The sequence below is a fragment of the Schistocerca nitens genome, chromosome 10 (assembly GCF_023898315.1).
Source record: "Schistocerca nitens isolate TAMUIC-IGC-003100 chromosome 10, iqSchNite1.1, whole genome shotgun sequence".
In the NCBI taxonomy this organism is placed as follows: Eukaryota; Metazoa; Arthropoda; class Insecta; order Orthoptera; family Acrididae; genus Schistocerca; species Schistocerca nitens.
Genome location: NC_064623.1, coordinates 51,843,607 through 51,864,219, shown reverse-complemented (window position 1 = coordinate 51,864,219; position 20,613 = coordinate 51,843,607). Strand labels below are relative to the sequence as shown.

The 20,613-nt window shown below is 47.7% G+C and overlaps 1 protein-coding gene across 3 annotated transcripts in view; it reads right to left on the bottom strand.

Moving 5' to 3' along the window:
- Window positions 1-589: 589 nt before the first annotated feature.
- LOC126210186 (uncharacterized) overlaps window positions 590-20,613 on the bottom strand; it is a 221,713-nt gene continuing 201,689 nt past the window's right edge. For all 3 annotated transcript variants that reach the window (XM_049939350.1, XM_049939352.1, XM_049939351.1), the window contains exon 3: window positions 590-1,703. In XM_049939350.1, coding sequence (XP_049795307.1) covers window positions 614-1,703 — 1,090 coding nt within the window. In that variant the 3' untranslated portion in view covers window positions 590-613. The remainder of the gene's footprint in view (window positions 1,704-20,613) is intronic.

The window sequence follows — 20,613 nt, the reverse complement described above, 5'->3', positions numbered from 1 at the left end:
TAGGTGGCTCTTGCTAATTTGAATTAATTTTCAGTGAAGTATGCACTGGTGTGTTCATAGTAGCATTGATAAAATCTCTGTTTAACCTCTATACAGAGCTGCACAGCGTGGTATGCAGATGATGGATCTGAAGTCCTGTATGTCCACTGGTTTTAATTCTACCTACGAGAGACTACTTTATCATACCAATTGACTTCTGCTATTTTCAGATTGCAGTGAGTTCCACATGATCCTCACTTTTATTAAGCATCACAGTATTGGCTTTGAAAATGAATAACTTGTAAGCAGTACATTTGTATGATACTGGGTGGTAAGATGACCTGTGTATAGTGGTGTCAGACACTGGAACTTTTTGTATCTGCTAACTTCAACCACTTGGAAGACCATTCTTCTGTGTGTAAATTTTATTACTGAATGTAAAGTAATTATAGCTTAATAGAAATCTATGTACACACACATTCACTGATTTCTGGCAGTGGCATTTTCTTGTGCCTTTGGAGATTTGATTGATTAGATTCCATCTAATGAGACTGATTGCTGTGTTTGTATATGGGTTAGTTATATTACATAAAACCAGTTGAGCTATTTGGAGATTTTTTTGTTTTTAATGTATTCAGTTAACTGTTTTGGTCTTTCCAGCTGCTGCTACCCGTTGACTGATTTCCTTGAGAGCTGCCGGGTGTGTGTCAATGGCTTCAATCCACTTGGCGGTGCCCACCACCCGCTTGAAATGTAATCGGATGAACTCCACAGATGAGTTTAACAATTCGCCGCACTGGTTCTCAATGGCACAGACAGCTGTAGTGACAGCATTATCCACAGTGAGCTGCCCCGACAGGCGAGTGGCGCACTCTCTCTTCAGGTCACAAAGCTCAAACCTGTGAGCTGCCACTAGTAGTTCTGCTGTGGAGTCACCCAGATTTTTCACACTTCCAGTGTATATATAACGCAGAATCTCAGCCAACACTTCGGGCTTCACATCTGGGACCTCCAACTGGCTCTCCTTCGACACCTCAGATTCGAGCCGCAGCACACGGGCGAAGAAGGGGCTACGTGCCGCCAGTATCGCTCTGTGTGCTCCTGTCTCCACATTCCCGGTACACAATTTAAAATCTGCAGAATTTCCAGACTCTAGCAGGGAATGCAGATCGTTTTTGAAATCGGACTGCGGTGCTGGCTTAACTGCTACTCCACACTGCTGCACTGCACACACCAAACTGATTTCATATTTTAATGTACACACGTCCTTCAAAGTTTTCGAAAATAAAAAAAAACGTTTCCCCTCTGACCCTTCTTTAATGATTATGTCTTCCACAATAATTAATTTCCTCCCTTTTTGGGGATGTAAAATGAAGCTCTGACCCACCCTTACATCACCAGCAGCTTTATTTTCTAACAGCTTTAACTTGACATTATACTTTTCTCCACAGTTGTAGAGTCTCAGCTCCCACTGAATTGTCTCAGGATGCCAAAAAGGTGCCGATGAGACAAAATTTCTGCCCTTGGGCCAGTTAAGTAAGCCCTTAACTTCCCAGATATATACCACTTTTCTTCTTTCACAGTGTGTGTAGCCCGTGTCTCTCACAGTCTCCAAAGTCCCAGACCATATCACAGGAGGGAGGTGTTTTGGTGTGAGCTCCGCAGCTGGAGAATTCACTGTGGTGGCGTCTGACTGTGAATCGGATGTAGCAGGTGATGAACACCTGCGGAGAAAGATAAAGGAGTTATGTCACTCAGTAGCTTAACGATAAAAGCAAATACAACAATCAATCTGAGGCTCCTTGGAAAATTCAGCAGCGGCTCAGCAACATTACTATTGTACATGACACTGCATTGTATTTGACCTCTGTCATAAGAGGGATATCCATTTTGGCATATTGCACCAGTGAGTGAAGCTACAGCTGCCATCTTCACGCCACAGCGTTCGTAAATTCAGCACGTATCTAGCGGTGGTAACATGTAGTCAGTGTCTCTGCTACTTTGCTTTTTGTGTTGTGTTAAAATGTGCACTGCAGTATAAATTCTGCCATTTGTGAGGTGCTCAGAGTGACCGCCAGCTCGCCCCAGCAGTGAAGACGTGGCTCACTACCCAAAGCTTTGATACTGATGCTGAACTGCATGCCAGACTGAGAAGACCGTAAAAGAAGTCCCAACTACAACAAACCTGCCCCTGCTCCAAAATTAAAGGAGAACCTTACATCTTGAAACAAAAACCACTTTCGCAGAGAATACCAAGGAACAGTTCAACCATCCATGGAGCATCTGCTAACATTAAATTTAAGGAACCGGAGAAACTATACTTAACACGAAAGGCTGAAAGAAGGGGACATTCCACCAATATGTGAGATATCATCAGTATGGCTCCACAACCACATTGTGGGGGTGGGTAGTTATGTAGGAGGAAACAATGGGTGAGCCAGGTATGACCAATCAGGGTGTATACGTGGACAAGGAAAAAATATTCCCGGATTTCCCGGTTAAAATTACACTTTCTCCCGGATGACAGAATATTTTCCCTTATCAATCCTTTGAATGGTTATGGTTTTATACACGGGCATACAATTTCCTGGCACTTTAGAAAACGAAACTCAGGGAAAAAGACACCTTTTGGAAATATCTTTGATGTGCAGCAACATGTACGCTGCATATTTTCGTATTATGCAAGTATACATTGGAATTCCACCAAACACCGCATGTTACTTTCCAAATCATTGGAATCGTGATTTCGATGTGCTTTTGTAAGCCGTTCGTAGCTCATGTCACGTGATCTCGCCAGCCGATGACAGTAGATATTCGGAGCATATGACACGTGATGTAGTCAGCCAACAGCAACATCACTGTTAAGTAGCACGAACTCACAAACAGGGAAAGTTAATAGTTTAATATACATAGTGTTGCTACAAGAAACGCAAAGCTTTTGCATATAATACTGGTCTCAAGCTGCAAGAGAAGCTAGGCTTTCACATATACGCTTGATATTTTTTATGCGTGTTACACTTTAAGATATATCACACAAACGTGCCACTAAAATTTTTACTAATGACATAAATGTCTGATCTTCAGGGTTCGAAAGTCTTCTAAATGGCTCGTCATCAAAGAATTGATTTTTAATTGAGGGTCAAACGCTCTGTGATTTAATAAATTCATGGTACATTTTTGCACATAGCTCAACTTACGTAAAAGGATATTTACTTTGAAAGTAACGCTTTTCAAACCACCGTTCGCAATATTTTCCCGTGACCTGTTAGAAATATGTTTGTTTCAGCAGTTGTCAGAGAGCGTAGATAACGAGCGAGACCGCACTTGGGTAGCTATCATAACGTAGGAAGCCCGTGTGTACGTACGTGTAGAACATTGAAAGATCATACATTATGTCATAAAAGAAACAAAACATCAGAGGATACTCCAAGAGCATTGGAATTTCGTGAACCATACTAAAATGTGCACATTTAAAGTGCATACTTAAAGGGCACATTCATATGTCCAGATTCCCAATGATGTAGACCTCGACCTGATATTAAGCTTTTCAGTGTGGTTTTCGGAATGTAAATTTTCTTGGAACACCAGTACTGTATTATATCATGTTTGGTTCTTTATTATGGCATAATGCCATACATGCTATAAGATGAATGAAAATGTGCACTTGAAATACAGTGAACAGTTGAAACTAGCCAGAATTGTGGAATTTAACATTTCGTTTCAAATACAATGACTGCCTCTGCGGAAAAGGTTAACAAAAGTCAAATTTCTTCAGCCAAACAGACAAAAATAACTTCATTGTTCCGCAAGGCAATTAATGCTTGACTGTCAGAAAGGTGGAAATAAAATAAAATCTGAAACTAATGACATATTTCAGCCTTCCGTAATTATGTGAATATGTTTTAATTCACTTGATAGCTCGCGGCCACAGATAGGAGAAACAGTAAAATCACGAAATGTAAACACGGGTCACGTGGAGACTACCCACTATAACTCAGACTGTTCTGTGCATCAGCCCCGGACCTACGATATTTGCGAACCGGGTCAATACTAAAAAAAAAAAAAAAAAAAAAAAAAAAAAACACCATTGAATTTTCAAAATATGTTTATCTTGTAGCGCACATCTTTCTGATGAGTCTGAAACATAAAACATGTATATTCGAGGAAATGTAAGACATATTATTTGGTCTTAAGTATGCCAAAGTGCAGTGCCACACCTCTTCCTAAAGCATTTTTCTACCCCACGTCCAAACTATATTCAGGAGAGTGGTTACTGAAATGTCCTGTGGTGCCTCTCCTACTCCCAGTCGGCCGGTTTGACAGCCTGCCCCTCTTTTAAAAAATCTCGCAATTAATAGCGGATGGGATTATCTCTAATCGAGAGAACAAGAACTCTTCAGAAAACCTGAACTCTTTATTGCCTATTAGTTAATAACTTGCTGTTTTGTCTGACATAAAATTAAATATAGCATATATAAAACCAATACTGACAAGATATATCTAAAATAAAGATGATGTGACTTACCAAATGAAAGTGCTGGCAGGTCGACAGACACACAAACAAACACAAACATATACACAAAATTCAAGCTTTCGCAACAAACTGTTGCCTCATCAGGAAAGAGGGAAGGAGAGGCAAAGACGAAAGGATGTGGGTTTTAAGGGAGAGGGTAAGGAGTCATTCCAATCCCGGGAGCGGAAAGACTTACCGCAGGGGGAAAAAAGGACGGGTACACACTCGCACACACACATATCAATCCACACATATACAGACACAAGCAGACATATTTAAAGACATATTTGGTCTTTAAATATATCTGCTTGTGTCTGTATATGTGTGGATGGATATGTGTGTGTGTGCGAGTGTATACCCGTCCTTTTTTCCCCCTAAGGTAAGTCTTTCCGCTCCCGGGATTGGAATGACTCCTTACCCTCTTCCTTAAAACCCACATCCTTTCGTCTTTCCCTCTCCTTCCCTCTTTCCTGATGACGCAACAGTTTGTTGCGAAAGCTTGAATTTTGTGTGTATGTTTGTGTGTCTGTCGACCTGCCAGCACTTTCATTTGGTAAGTCACATCATCTTTATTTTAGATATATTTTTTTCCTACGTGGAATGTTTCCCTCTATTATAACAATACTGACAAGAGATAAACAAGAAATTACACATTTCTTCAAACCGTAGCTCCTAGCATTTTTTTTCTCTCTAATCTTGCTACAGCTTTACATGGCATGCTTTCCTTTCTGCGAAAGAATCTATTACATCATCGAAGTTCGTCAAACGTTTTGCTACATGAAAAATCGAAATGTCGTTATCTAATACTGAAAAATCTGTTAATACAAATAATGCCCAAGACCGGTGTGGTTTCTTGAGCTGATTACGTCTACTTTGTCACTGTCTTTTTTTTTTTTTTGTTTGGGGTTTAAGGGCGCTCAACTACTGAGGTCATTAGCGCCCAGTCACAATTGTTAGAGCACATAGAATCTAGTAAAACTCAAGGGGGGGGGGGGGGGACCCCAGAAAGTTCTGACAAAGATGCAGATAAAATAAGTGAAGGAGTTAGATGTCTTTGGACAAGCCAGTCAAAGTAATGAAACGAAGAACACGAGCAGCTGCTCGAGCGTCATCAGTAGATGGCACAGACAGGACAACACGAGATTGACTAAAACGGGGACACGACAATAAAACATGGCGCATTGTTAATGCATGACCACAAGGGCACTGCGGGGCTGGGTCACCGGATAGTAGGTAGCGGTGGCTAAACCGGCAATGCCCAATCCGCAACCTGGTCAGAAGGACCTCTTCTCGCCGAGATGGTCGGGAGGAGGTTGTCCAAGCAGTTGGGAACGGTTTTACTGCCCGGAGCTTGTTTCCTTGAAGTGATCAAGTATCCAACCACAAAGACACAAGACACTTACAAACAACCCCACTAATGTCAGATGACGGGACACAATGGGAGACTGACCGAAGCAGAAGGACTGCAGCCTTGGCTGCAGCATCAGCAGCCTCATTCCCAGGCACTCCTACATGGCCGGGAACCCACAGAAAGCTGACAGGAGAGCCATCAAAAGCAGAAGAATGGAGGGACTGCTGGATCCGTTGCACCAAGGGATGAACCGGATATGGAGCTCCAAGGCTCTGAAGAGCACTGAGTGAATCAGAGCAGAGTACTTACGATGAATGGCGGTGGCGGCGGGCATACTGAACGGCCTGATGGAGAGCAAAAAGCTCGGCCGTAAAGCTGGAACATTGGTCGAGGAGCCGGTATTTAAAGGTGCCGGCCCCGACGACAGAGGCACAGCTGACACCATCGTCAGTTTTGGAGCCATCAGTGTAAATAAAGGTGTGACTGGCAAGTCACGCACGAAGTTTGACAAACCGTGAGCAATACACTGCAGCCGGAGTACCCTCCTTCGGGAGCGAGCTGAGGTCGAGATAAATATGAACCGGAGCCTGGAGCCACTGTGGTGTCGGGCTCTCACCCTCTCTGAAGGTGGGAGGCAGGGCAAAATCCAATTGTCGAAGCAGGCGACAGAAACAGACTCCAGGGGGCAGCAGGGCAGACACATACAACCCGTACTGACGGTCGAGAGAATCGGCGAAGAAGGACTGATAAGAGGGGTGGTCGGGCATTGACTACAGCCGGCAGGCATACCGACACAGCAGTACGTCGCGCCGGTAGGTCAATGGTAATTCAGCAGCTTCAGCATAAAGACTCTCGACGGGACTAGTGTAGAAGGCTCCGGTCGCAAGACGTAACCCCCAATGGTGGATGGAGTTGAGACGGCATAAGAGAGATGGCCGAGCAGACGAGTAGACGAAGCTCCCATAATCCAGCTTCGATCGGACTATGGACCGATACAAGCGAAGCAGGAAAGTGCGATCTGCTCCCCAAGATAAACCACTAAGAACTCTGAGGACGTTAAGGGAACGTGTACAACGGGCCGCCAAATAAGAGACGTGCGGAGATCAACAAAGTTTCCTGTCCAATGTGAGCCCTAGAAACTTAGTTGTTTCCATGAATGGGAGAACAACGGGACCGAGATGTAAGGATGGCGGAAGGAACGCTTTATATCGCCAAAAGTTGATGCAAACCATCTTCTCTTCAGAGAACCGGAAGCCATTTGCCACACTCCATGAGTATAGGCTGTCTAGACAACGCTGAAGGCAGCGCTCCAGGAGGCATGTTCTCTGGGCACTGCAGTAGATCGCGAAGTCATCGACAAAGAGAGAGCCTGAGACATTAGGTGGAATGCAATCCACAATTGGATTGATCGCTTTGGTAAAAAGGGCTACACTCAAGACGGAGCCCTGAGGCACTCCGTTCTCCTGGAGGAAGACGTCGGACAATACGGAACCCACACGTACCCTAAACTTTCGATCCGTTAAAAAGGAATCAATAAAAAGGGGCAGGCGACCGCGTAGACCCCACCTGTGCATAGTGCGGAGGATACCTCCTCTCCAACAGGTATCATAAGCCTTCTCCAAATAGAAGAACACGGCTACCGTTTGGCGCTTTCGCAAAAAGTTGTTCATGATGAATGTCGACAAGGTGACAAGGTGGTCAACAGCAGAGCGGCGGCGACGAAAGCCGCATTGAAAATTGGAAAGTAGCCGTCGTGATTCAAGAATCCAAACTAACCGAGCGTTAACCATGCGCTCCATCACCTTACAGACACAGCTTGTAAGAGAAATTGGGCGGTGACTAGAAGGAAGGTGTCTATCCTTCCCGGGTTTGGGTATAGGAACAACGACGGCGTCACACCAACACATGGGAACCTGACCTCCGGTCCAGACGTGATTGTAGGTACGAAGAAGGAAGCTTCTGCCTGACGGAGAAAGGTGGGCCAGCATCTGAACGTGAATGGCATCTGGCCCCGGAGCAGAGGACCGGGACAGTGCAAGTGCACGTTCGAGTTCCCGCATACTAAAGGGGGCATTATAATTTTCCAGATTCAGCGAGTGGAAGGAAGGTCGCCGAGCCTCTTATGCCTCTTTCCTGGGAAGGAAGGCAGGGTGGTAATGGGCAGAGCTTGAAACCTCCGCAAAAAAGCGGCCGAAGGCGTTGGAGACAGCCACAGGATCGACAAGGACCTCATTACCTGAGGTCAGGCCAGGTACCGAGGAGTGGGCCTTAATGCCCGACAGCCGGCGCAGGCCACCCCAGACGACAGAAGAGGGAGTAAAACTGTTAAAGGAGCTGGTGAAAGAGGCCCAACAAGCTTTTTTGCTGTCTTTGATGACTATACGGCATTGCGCTCTGAGTCGTTTGTATCCAATACAATTCGCCAACGTAGGATGGCGGCGAAAGGTGCGTAAAGCACGTCGTCGAGCACGGATAGCGTCTCTACAAGCCTCATTCCACAAGTGGACGGAAACGCGACATGAAGAAGAGGTAGTACGAGGAATGGAACGCTCGGCAGCATTGATGATAACAGCCGTGAGGTATTCAACCTGACTGTCACAACTGAGAAAATCGTGGTCCGGAAAGGTCGCCAGGGAGGAGTAAAGTCCCCAGTCAGCTTTCGGTATGTTCCAGCTCGAAGGACGTGGGGATGGGGTGTGGTGCAGGAGACGAACGACACAGGGGAAGTGGTCGCTCGAATAGGTGTCAGAAAGGACATACCACTCGAACCGACGGGCAAGAGTGGTAGAACAGATCGAGAGGTCCAAGTGGGAGTAGGTATGAGTAGAGTCCGAGAGGAAAGTCGGGGCGCCAGTATTGAGGCAGACAAGATTGAGATGGTTGAAGACATCCGCCAAGAGTGAGCCTCTTTGACAGGATGCAGGAGAGCCCCAAAGGGGATGATGGGCATTGAAGTTGCCAAACAATAAAAACGGCGGAGGAAGCTGAACAATCAGGTGCATCATGTCAACCCGACTAACTGCGGATGACGATGGAGTGTAGACGGTACAAACGGAAAAAGTAAAGGCAGAAAGAGTAATACGGACAGCTATTTCTTGGAGTGGGGTGGTCAATGGGATGGGATGGTAATAGACATCGTCCCGAACGAGCAACATGACCCTACCATGAGCTGGAATACCGTCCACAGGGGTGAGGTCAGACCGCTCCGAGGTATAGTGGGTAAAGTCAATACGGTCAGTCGGGCGCAACTTGGTTTCCTGGAGACCAAGGACGAGCGGACAGTGCAGGCGGAGGAGCAGTTGTAATTCCTCCCGATTAGATCGAATACCTCTTATGTTCCAATGTAACAAAGCCATCACTAGTCAGAAAAAAGGGGGAACGAAACGGGTGAAGAGCTGGTCACCTCGACGGCCGTGGAGGGCCAGGTTTCGAGGGAACAACGCTACAACCGGCGGGAGGCGGAGGATCTGCCATTGAGTCGTCGCTAGCTGAGTCGTCGCCAGCTGAGGCCGCTTTCCCGGGTTGCGTAGGAGGGGCAGCATCAGTTGCCGACGAGAGGCCAGCTGAGCGCCTGGCAGCAGAGTGTCCCGGCGAAACTGAGGACGGCCGGGAGCAGCGACTCATGGATGGAGCGTCAGACGAAACGCGCCGGGGTGGAGAGGGGGATACAGACTACTTCTTGGAGGCCTTCTGGGAAGTCCGATGAGGCACGGGGACGGTGGGCTGGACCCGAAGAAGGTCCTCACGAGCGGGGTCCGTTTTGGAACGCCGGACCTCGGAAGCTGGGGTCCAGAATGTTTCCCCGATGGACGCCTGAGAAGAGGATCGCTTCTCAGGCAGCGGGCGGGCGGGGGGGGGGGGGGGGGGGGCGGCCTGGGGCACAGGGCCGCGAGGGAGGATGATTTGGAAGGGAGGGATTTGGGAGGCGGAGGCATAGACCCCGGAGGGGGTGAGGAGGTGGAGGGGGGACAGGATAGGGGTGACGATACTGTGGAAGGAGTGGACACGACTAAGGCAAACGAAGTTGTCAACGTCACGAGATGGAGGCGGTCATACTTCTTCCTGGCCTCAGAATAAGAGAGGCGATCCAAAGTTTTTAATTCTTGAATCTTCTTCTCCGTCTGATACGCGGGGCAGTCTAAAGATCTAGGCGAGTGGATGCCAGGAGAATTGACGCACCGAGGTGGTGGGGTGCATGTATGTTCCTCACGAAGAGGACGTCCACAATCGCCACAAAGGGGCTCAGCCTCACACCGTGATAACACGTGCACAAAGCGCAAACGCCGAAAGCAGCGCATAGGAGGCGGGACGTAAGGTCGCACGTCGCACCGGTAGCACATCACCTTTACCTTCTCCGGGAGAACGTCCCCCTCGAAGGCGAGGATAAAGGCCCCAGTGTCGATGCGACGGTCTTTGGGGCCGCGCTGGACTCGCCGGACGAAATGCACGCCTCTGCGCTCCAGGTTGGCCCTGAGCTCCTCATCAGATTGCAGCAGGAGGTCCCGATGAAAAATAACCCACTGCGTCCTATTCAGTGCCAGATGCGGGACAATGGACACTGGGATGTCCCCTAGTCGGTCGCACGCCTGGAGCGCTGCCGACTGAGTGGCAGAGGTGGTCTTTATGAGAACGGACCCCGAACGCATTTTACTGAGAGCCTCGATTTCCCCGAAGATGTCCTCGATGTGCTGGACAAAGAACATGGGCTTTGAGGTGGCGAACGTCCCCCCATCGGTCCGAGAACAGACTAAATAGCGGGGGAAGTACTTCTCCCCAAGCTGGCGGGCCTGTCCTTCCTCCCAGGGAGTGGCCAAGGGGGAAAGGGCAGGAGAACCAGAACCAGAGACAGTACCTTTCTTTTTAAAAGACTCGGCCGCAGAGCGACCCGATACATGTTGACGTTTCATCTGCGAAACGTCCGCCCCGATACCACCCACTCCGACCAGGGGTTCTCCCCACAGGCGCCACCCAGCCTCAGCAACGGCCACCTGGCAGGATGACCGTTGCCGGGAATCCTGATGCCCCAAGGAGATGGGCATCTACTCCTTGCCCGACGTGGGGAGGGTGCAGCTCAGGTATCGGCAGTACGATCCCTGTGTTGTCAGGGGGCTACAACCTAGAGGGTACATGACGACCCCACCACAACGGGCTGGCTACCGTGCTGGATTTCGGGTGCCATGGAAAGTCCAGCATGATCGTAGGTGCAGATGGGGACGCACTATGGGCGTAACTTGTGCAACCCATCAGGCGTTTAGGCCCAATTTGAGGAATAGTGGGTGTGGTTACAACGCCGTTACAATGATGAGTGCCAAGGTCTTAGTGCACTGAGGACCAGTGATACACTACGTAAGGCGTCCTTCCCCAAAAGGCTCGTACTTCTGTAGAATTTTGAAAAATGGAGGTCAAACCCCAAGGGGGACCATCACATGGAAAGCCGAAACGGTTGAAACTCCTTTTAGTCGCCTCTTACGACAGGCAGGAATACCTCGGGCCTATTCTTACCCCGGACCCGCAGGGGGGTTTGTCACTGTCTGCTAGATACAACAAAATATGCCTGTCTAATATGGCAGCAATTATGTAACACACCAAATAAACGAGACTGTTTTGGCACAAATGGCCATTTTTATAACACAACAGAATATAATCCAATAAGTACCAATATCAAATGCCTATTAGGCCTACTACAAGCAAAAAGCTTTATGTTAGGGAATAGTTTCACATTTCATTTATACGCACGAGGTTCTCAAGCATGAGATCGAAAAGTAGTATTACGAAATTTTTATATAAATTTGGAATAGTCTTATGCTTCCATAATTTGTGTGATGTCCCGGTTTCTTCTCCTTCCTCGTCCTAACAAACAATTTTGTCATCACCAATTCTGTAGCTATTTCTGCCACTGTCAAAATGTGTTCACCGATTAACTTCACTAATCCTGCCAGAATCACAGGTTTAGTTATCCCGCGATTATTCTCCAGTTAGGTGTTCGTACAACACGTTACTTCCAGAACAGAACTTAGCGACTGCTAGCTGGGGACTGTACTACTGGTCCTTACTAGTGTAGCGATCTGGCCAAAAATTTTCAGTCAAAATTTCATTTTCTTGGATACTACGAGAAGATAATACCTAATCTTACTCGCCTGTTATTCCTGTTAGCCGTTTACTTCCACCCTTGTAGTCTCGATCTATGGATTCCGCTAGTAGTTATAACAACGCTGATCACTCGCAAACCCAATCAATGACGTAATCAGACAACGATTGGCATTCATCTGTTCGGCTTTACTCCCTCAGTTCGTATTGCCCTGTCCCCTTTTTTGTCTGCGGAAAGTTTATTTCTAGATGCGACGAGGATTCTCTTGACAGAGACATCATGTACACTACGCATGCATTCAAAAGTCAACTTATGATTCATTCAGAAATCAACTTAAAATGAGTTCAAAAATGTTCAAAAACCAACAGGGAAGCGTTTAAAAATCGTATGAATAATCGATAGGCAAAAGTGCGCTGGATGCTAGGTGCTTTGGGAAACAAGTTTTTTTTCCCTGAAGAATATGAATTTGACGCCCCCTTTTCCCGCTTGCACGAGCAACGTGCGTCGTCGCATATGGAGCATTTCCTTTGCAATTTAAGTTATTTTCGTTTCTTTCTCTCGTTTATGTTTTATTGTTAAAGTATTATTCTGCAGCAGCGGGATACAGTAATATCCTTTGTTAGAGTATCAGTTCTTACCAGTTAAAATTACAAAAATTTAACTGAAAACTAAAACAATGAAGAATTCCCGGAATCCTAAAAATATCCCGGGTTTTATTCCGGTTTTCTCCCGGATGAAAAAATTCCCAGAGTTTTTCCCGGATCTCCAGGTTGTCCCGGGTCGTATACACCCTGACCAATGCATATACGGCATATAACAGTGGACTCCTTCCGAAAGGAGTGGAAAGAAGAGCGCCAAACTGCAGTAGACTCCTTGATTGTGTGGAGTTTATTACTATGAGCAGCAGTGCTCCAGATGGCATTCCACTATTGCGGAAAGAGAGATTTGACATAGATCTGCAGCTGGCATCATGAAAGGAAATGGGAGTAAGTATCTGCATCTCTAGCCAAACAGTCAGCCAATTCATTCCCTTGGATGCCCACATGACTTGACCCAGATAAAGATGACTGAACAGGTGGCACGCTCAAGGGCAGAGAGAAGTACACGGATAGCAGAGACCAATGTGTGATGAGAGTAGCACCAGTCGATAGCCTGCAGGCTGCTCATGGAGTCTGAACAAATTAAAACACTGTCGAGGGAGGCCTGAGAAGCAAAAAGGAGGGCCCTGTGAATGGCTAGAAGCTCCGCTGTGAACACACTACATGATCCCAGCAATAAATGGTGCTCAAAGTAGAGATGGGGGATCCGCTCTTGAACTAATTCATAGAGTTCAATCTTTCAAAGGAGTGAACAATCAGTGATTCAGAAAAAAAGAACGGTAGCTCCAAACGTTTCCCACGGCAGAGAGAGAGAGAGAGAGAGAGAGAGAGAGAGAGAGAGAGAGAGAGAGAGACGGAGCATATCAGCAGCGCCTCTGCTGGTCAGAGCACAGTGCACGCCACACAACACAGCCAGCGCCGGCCTCTGCCCTGCTTCTACCTTGGCTGCCTGCATTGTGCAGTGCCCCATTGGATTTTGTGTTTCACATATGCCGGGCCGTCTCTGTGCGTCGTCTGCCGCGTGCACTGTGCAGTGTCTGGCGCAGCTTAACTTCGCATCGCACTCTGTCGGCGATCGTTTCAGTCGCACGTCCTGCCCTCTGGGCAGTTGATGCGAGCAACAGGACAGAGAGCCACCTAGAGGATAACATAGGAACTACTTGCAAAAACCTGCTCGCAAGGGAGCGGACGATTTGTCTCGGAGCGGGTGAGCTCACCGCTTCCCCCACCCTCGGAACTCGCCCGCTCAACGCTCACCCCACCGTCTCGACTCTAGCCAGAGCGTCGAGCAAAGCGACTCTGGTGTCACTCTGATCTCTGCGGTCTCAGCTCACGCAGTAATAAAGCTCGCGGCTCGACCTGCTCGACTCAGCGCCTCTGCATCGGAGTTCGTCCCCACTGGATATTGTTCTTCGTAGTAATACCGCTATGTATATTACATTATTATGTTATGTATACATCAATTGTTTTTATTTTATTTTTATTTCTTTAAACTGATTAGATTAGGTTCCTGATGACTCCTCTTACTACAGGATTTTTATTATGGACACTCGAATTTACGCTTTAATTACGAGCGAACCGATAAACGTATCGCAAAATGTGATACACCAATATTTTCCTTGTTTTATTCTGCGTAAGGCTATATGCAGCACTTTCGTTTTACAGTCAAATTTATATATTTTTTTCTTATTCTGGTACGGATTTTGCGATTTTAGGCGTCTTCGAAAGGAAAAATATATGGCTTGCGATGTATTTGTATGAGGTTAATGAAATTTTAATACATTATAGCCAAATATATTGTTAATGTAAATCTCAAGTTACAACATTTTCCGATCACCCAAAAAACCACGCTAGTGCAAAATAAATCAATAATCAAAAACTTTGTCATATGGTGGAAATTTCAATAAACAATACAAAATTCTTACTCATTATCTGTGTTACTTCAAAATAGGATCAAATAAGATCAAAATGCAGGTATAGTACTGGAATAAACCAAGTTTAAAGGGCAATGTGCCTTTCATTTATTTTCTTTTGTAAATGAGTGGTGAGTCATGAAAAAGAGCTAATTCATTTCAGGGAGTGAACAGTTCTGATCCAATCTCTGAAAAGAACAGTTTTGCCCATCTCTAGCTCAAAGTCAGTAGGAGACGTGAAAGCGTATCCCACCTTATCAGTAGTCTTAGAAACATTGGTGTAAAAGATGGTGGCACCCTGGAACTCTGCAAGGATGGCACAGACAAAGTGCTGGAAAACCATAGGCGCAACAGAGACTTTAGGGCCCTGGAATAGATCAATCTTAATCTGTGGTCTAGTCACCATCCAAGGAGGGGGATAGGGGGGTTTATGGAAGGAAAGACAAGGGGTGCAGTCCAGTGAGTGGAGATGGAGATCCCGACACAGAGAAGTGAGGTGCATGCCAACCGTCAATCCCACCCGTGGGCAGATGTTAGGAGGGAGAATCCCTCATTAGCGTAAAGCACGGGGTACACAGGACGGTCAGGCAATTGGCGAATGTGTAAGAAACGAGGAGTTTGCTCTGTCGGATGTGTAGAGGAGGAATCTCCGCTTCTGTGAAGAGACTATCAACAGGACTAGTGCGAAAGGCACCAATAGCCAGATGCACTCCACAATGATGAACAAGGTCAAGGAGATTCGAAGTGGAAGGAGCTGCTGAGCCATAAACCTGACTACCATAATCTAGTCTGGACAGGACCAAAGCACGGTAAAGATGGAGACGAGTGGAATGATCTGCACCCCAAGATGTGTGGGCCAGGAGGCGGAGAGCATTAACCTTCTGCATACATGTAGTCTCAAGGTGACGAATGTGGGGCAGCCGTGTCAGCTTGTCATAAAAAATAAGGCCCAAGAAACGGGACTTTACTACAACATCGAGGAGCTGGTTGCCTAAATAAAGTTCTGGATCAGGGTGTACTGTGAGTTGATGACAAAAATGCATAACACACATTTTGGAGGGAGAAAACTGGAAGCCGTGGGCGGTGGCCCACGCAGAGGACCATTGGATGGCACCTTGGAGCTGGCACTCAGCAGATGCTACTGAATGGGAGCTGTACCAGATGCAAAAATTGTCGATGTACAACGCAGGGGGTAACCAGAGGCCCGACAGAGGTCGCAAGCCCATTGATGGCAATGAGGAAGAGTGTGACACTTAGCACAGAATCCTATGGGATATTATTCTTCTGAATCTTAGGGGTGCTGAGTGAAGTGCCAACTCAAACCCAGACGAACCGGAAAGATAAAAACTCGCGGATAAAAATCTGATGGGGACCACGGAAGCCCCAGTCACGGTGGGTAACAAATGTGATGGCACCAAGCCGTGTCATATGCATTATGTAGGTCAAAGAACATCGCGACAAGATGCAGGTGGTAGTTTGAGATCGCCCTGCCCGGAAGCCACATTGATACGGGGACAAAAGGCTCCGAGATTCGAGTAACCGACATAATCTGAAATTGGCCATCCTTTTGAGCAGTTTACAAAGCACATCCGTAAGGCTAATTGGGCGGTAGCTGTTGAGAGGTTGGGTTTTTCCCAGTCTTAAGGACAGGGAAACTATAATGCCTTGCCATTGTGATGGAAAAGCATCTGTGAGCCATGTGTGTTTGAATGCCCTCAGGAGCTGTTGCTTCTGGGGTCATCCGAGTGTCGGATCATCTGCTTGTGGTCGGAATCCGGCCCTGGGGCTGTGTCTCGACAGCCCCGTGGAGAACTACGAGCCTGCACCAATTCTCATTCTGCAAAGAGTGTATTATAGGGCTCAATGTGGTGTGGGATGGTACAGAGGGGGTCTGTTCCACTGTGCATTTCTGCCGGTGAAAGGTAGTAGGGTAGGAACAGAACAACGATACTGTCACAAAGTGTGTTGTGAGGTGTTCTGTGACGACCAGTGGATCAGTGCACAGAACACCTTGGAGGTTCAGACCCTGGACAGTTGGCTGTCACTGGCGGCCCAGAAGGCTATGGAGCTTTGACCAAACCTGTGATGAACAGGCATACGACCCTAGAGAGGAAACATAGTGCTCCCAGCATTTCTTTTTATACCGTTTAATAAGGCAACGAGCCTTAGCACGGAGACACTTAAAAGTGAGGAGGTTGGTCTGTGTAGGGTGTCGCTTAAATCGCTGCAGTGCCTGTCGGTAGTCCTGGATGGCGACTGCTACATCCTTGGTCCACCATGGTACCAGAAGATGAAGCAAGAGACCTGTGAAGAGGGGGAAAGCAGTGCCAGCAGCATGAAGAATGGTGGCAGAGGTGCTTTGCACAGCTCCATCAATGGAATTCGAGAGGAGGGTGTCAAAGTGGATATCAGACATATACAAAGGCCAATTGGACTTGTGGAATGCCCAACGTGGGAGCCTGTATGCCTGGTGGCTGCAGGGAAATTATAGAATCACCGGAAAGTGGTCACTGTCACAAAGATGATCATGGAATGACCAATGTAGGGAAGCCATGAGGGCAGGGGAGGAGATCGTGAAATCGATAAGAGAGATGGAGTGGCACTGAAGTGGGTAGGGGAACCATCATTGAGGAGACACAAATCGAGGTCCATGATAAGTTGGTCAATTAGGATACCCCTACCCACTGAAGTGACACTTCCCCCACAGTGGATGAAGGGCATTGTAATCCCAAAGGAGGAGAAACGGGCAAGAGTGGCTGGATTAAGGTGAGAGTGCAATGCAAGCAAGTGGCCTACCTGGAGGGAGGTAGACATTGCACATGGTGATTGCTGGACTCATTTGCACTCTAACCGCTATACGTAGGCGGATCGAGTCACTAATGACATCAGAGCGAACCAAAGTGCAGGCCCCACCAGATGCTGCCCCGGGACCAGCGCAGTTCTGACAATATGCTCGATGACCACGAAAAGTCGGAGAGTGGTCATCACAGAAATGCGTTTCTTAAAGAAAGAGACAGAATGCAGAATAAGAGACTAGACAAGACACTGAATTTCCAATAGGTGATAGTATCCATTGCAATTACACTGGATGATCATGTGGCTTGAGTCCAAGGTAGACATTAAGCAGCTGAGGAGGTGGTCTGACACTTGTCAGTAGTTATCACCGACAACCATAAATAAGATGTCAGACTTAGGTTGCGAGGGGGGAGATGGCAAATTCAGGGGCATTGGGGGTGCCTTTTCTTGCAATTTATGTTTCTTCTTCTTCTACTTCTTCTCCTCCTCCTCCTCCTTCTGAGGTGGAGAAGGGCAGGGCACAGGGGGAGTACAGGATTCTGGAAGATATGGAACCGAAAGAGAGCAGGCAAACTTTGGGCGCACAGATGGTGTGCCACGTGGCCGAGTGGTGGTAACAGTCTTCTGGACTGAGAGGGGTCCTGGGAGGGAGCCCGATCAGTGGCAGATGCTCAAGAAGGGCTGCACTTCTTCGGCCGAGGAGGGTAAATAGCTTCCTGAAGGGAGGTCGTGGGAACTGCAGGGGGAGGTGGATGCGAGAGTGGGACAGGGCTGGGGTAACGACGAGGGAGGAGGAGGAAGAAGGGAATAACAGAGGCAAAAGTTGTAGACAGTGATACTGGATGGAGTCTCTCATACGTTTGGCAAGCCTCCGTGTAAGACAGGCGATCCAGAGACTTGTGTTCTTGGATTTCCTTTTTTCTCTCATAAGCTGGGCAATTCGGTGAGCAAGGGGAGTGGTGGTCAGCACAACTGACACACACAGGCGGTGGAACACAGGGTCTTCCCTCCTGGAGTGGGTGGCCAGTCACCACACAAAGGGTTCCGCCGTACAGCGGGAAGACGTGCCCAAAATGCAAGCACCAAAACCACTGCAGAGGTGCAGGGATGTACGGCTTCATGTCACATCTGTAGCGCATAACCTTAACCTTCCCTGGGAGGGTATCCCCCTCAAAAGCCAGAATGAAGGCGCCATTATCAGTGCGGTTGTCTTTGTGACCCTTCTGCACACGCCGAACAAAATAAATGCCACGCTGCTCCAGATTTGCCCGGAGTTCCTCATCGGTTTGCAGGATAGTGTCCCTATGAAATATTACTCCCTGGACCATATTCAGAGATTTGTGAGGACTAATAGACACTAGGACATTAACAAGATGATCACAAGAACAAAGTGCTGGGGACTGGGTGGCAGAAGAAGCTTTGATCAGCAGGGAGCCCGACCGAATCTTACTAAGAGACTCCACGTCACCAAACTTGTCCTCTATATTTTCCACGAAAAACAATGGCTTTGTGGCGGTGAATGTGTCCCCATCCATCCTAGTGCAGACGAGGTAACGGGGAAAGGGTTTCATCCCAAGATGGTGAGCCTGGCCCTCCCCCCACAGTGCAGCCAGGGTAGGGAAGGTTGCCAGGTCTTACGAGGCAGCATTCAAGGATCCTTCACCATTCGAAGAGACGGCCATTTGAGAACGGCCAATCTTTTGCAGCTTGATTCGCTTCAAGCACAAAGCATCCGCTCTGATACCATCCACTCCAACCAAGGTCTCTCTCCATGGATGCCACCCAGCTGCAGAAAGGGAAGTCTGGCACAGGGGCTGTTGCGTGGAGTTTCAATTCTCCGAGAAGATAAGCATACATGGGGAGGGAACAGCTCAGGTATCAGTAATGATCCCTGTATCATCATGGGGCTCAGCCATATGGGTACATAACAGCCCCACCAGACAGACTGGCTGCATGTGCTGGTGACCTAGTAGGGTGGAAGTGGGCTACAGTGGGGAAGGGAGAGGGGAAGGAAAGGGGGAGAGGAATCCACACTGTAGATGCTAGGGAGGGAGTTCTTCCCCACATGGCTCATACTAAAAACACGAAATTTTGAAGTGGAGGTCAAACCTCAAGTGGGGACCTAAACGCCAAAATGGATGAATGAACAGGCAAAAGGGGCAAAATTGCAACCAATACTGGAAACCAGGTCGATAGCCAATTGATGCAGTCTATAAGATTGTTATCAAAAAGAAGACTCAAGAAACGGAACAATGGAATCACGGTCAGGTATCCGGAATCCAGTTTGAGCTCCGGACTGGGACGGATTATAGAACAGCAATAGAAATGTACCACCCGCGGTTTTATGGAGGAGAATTGAAAACAGTGTGAGAATCCATGTGGCGTGTGCTGGATGGCAGCTGTTTCTCTGCAGAGGCCACTGAGTGGGAACCAGCACAGGAACAGAAATCATTCACATACAGAGTAGGGGTGACCAACTCATCAACAGTGATGAGGGAAAGAAGTATACTTAACACAGAGCACTGTGGCATGCCATTCTCCTGGATCTGCAGAGAGCTGAGAATGGTGCCACCCTTAACTCTGAACGACTGGTGGGACAGGATTTGGCTGGCAAAAATTGGGAAGGTGCACCCCAAGCCTCACTCGGAGTGCAAGTAAGACGTGATGCACCAATCCATGTCGTAGGCCTTACAAAGGTTGAAGAAAACTACGATAAGATTGTGGCACTGAAAAAAGGCATGCCAGAGTGCAGTTTTCAACTGAAGCGGAGGATCAATCAGAGACAGTCTCCCCCCCCCCCCCCCAAGCTGCACTGGTAAGGTGATAGAAGGTCCCAAGATCTGAGGACCAAACAGAGCCAATGAGCCATCATATGTTCAAATAACTTGCCGGGGGCATTTGTAAGACCGATCGGTCGGTAATTATTGAAGGACAATAGACCCTTTCCAGTCTTAAGGACAGGAACAACAATATAGTCTCTTTACAGAGGGAAAATATCCTGGAGCCAAATACGGTTAAACACCTGGAGGAGATAATGCCATTGTGAAAGACTGAGGACTTCCAACAATTGGCTATGGAAGTATCTTGGGCCAGGAGCTGAATCTTCAGAAGAGGGTGTCAGAAGAAGATCCCATTCAATGAAAGGTTCACTGTATGACACCACCTGACAAGGGGCAAAATGGAAGTGGGAAGCTTCAGCATGCTGTTTCCAGAGAAAGAAGCCAGCTGGATAGGAGGCTGATGCCAATGCCATCGCAAAATCGGTCACGAGGTGCTCCACGATAACCAGTGGATCTGTACAAAGACCTCCTGGGGGGGGGGCAAGACCAGCGAAAACCGCCACTAGCAACCTTGAAGGGTGTGGAGCATAGCCC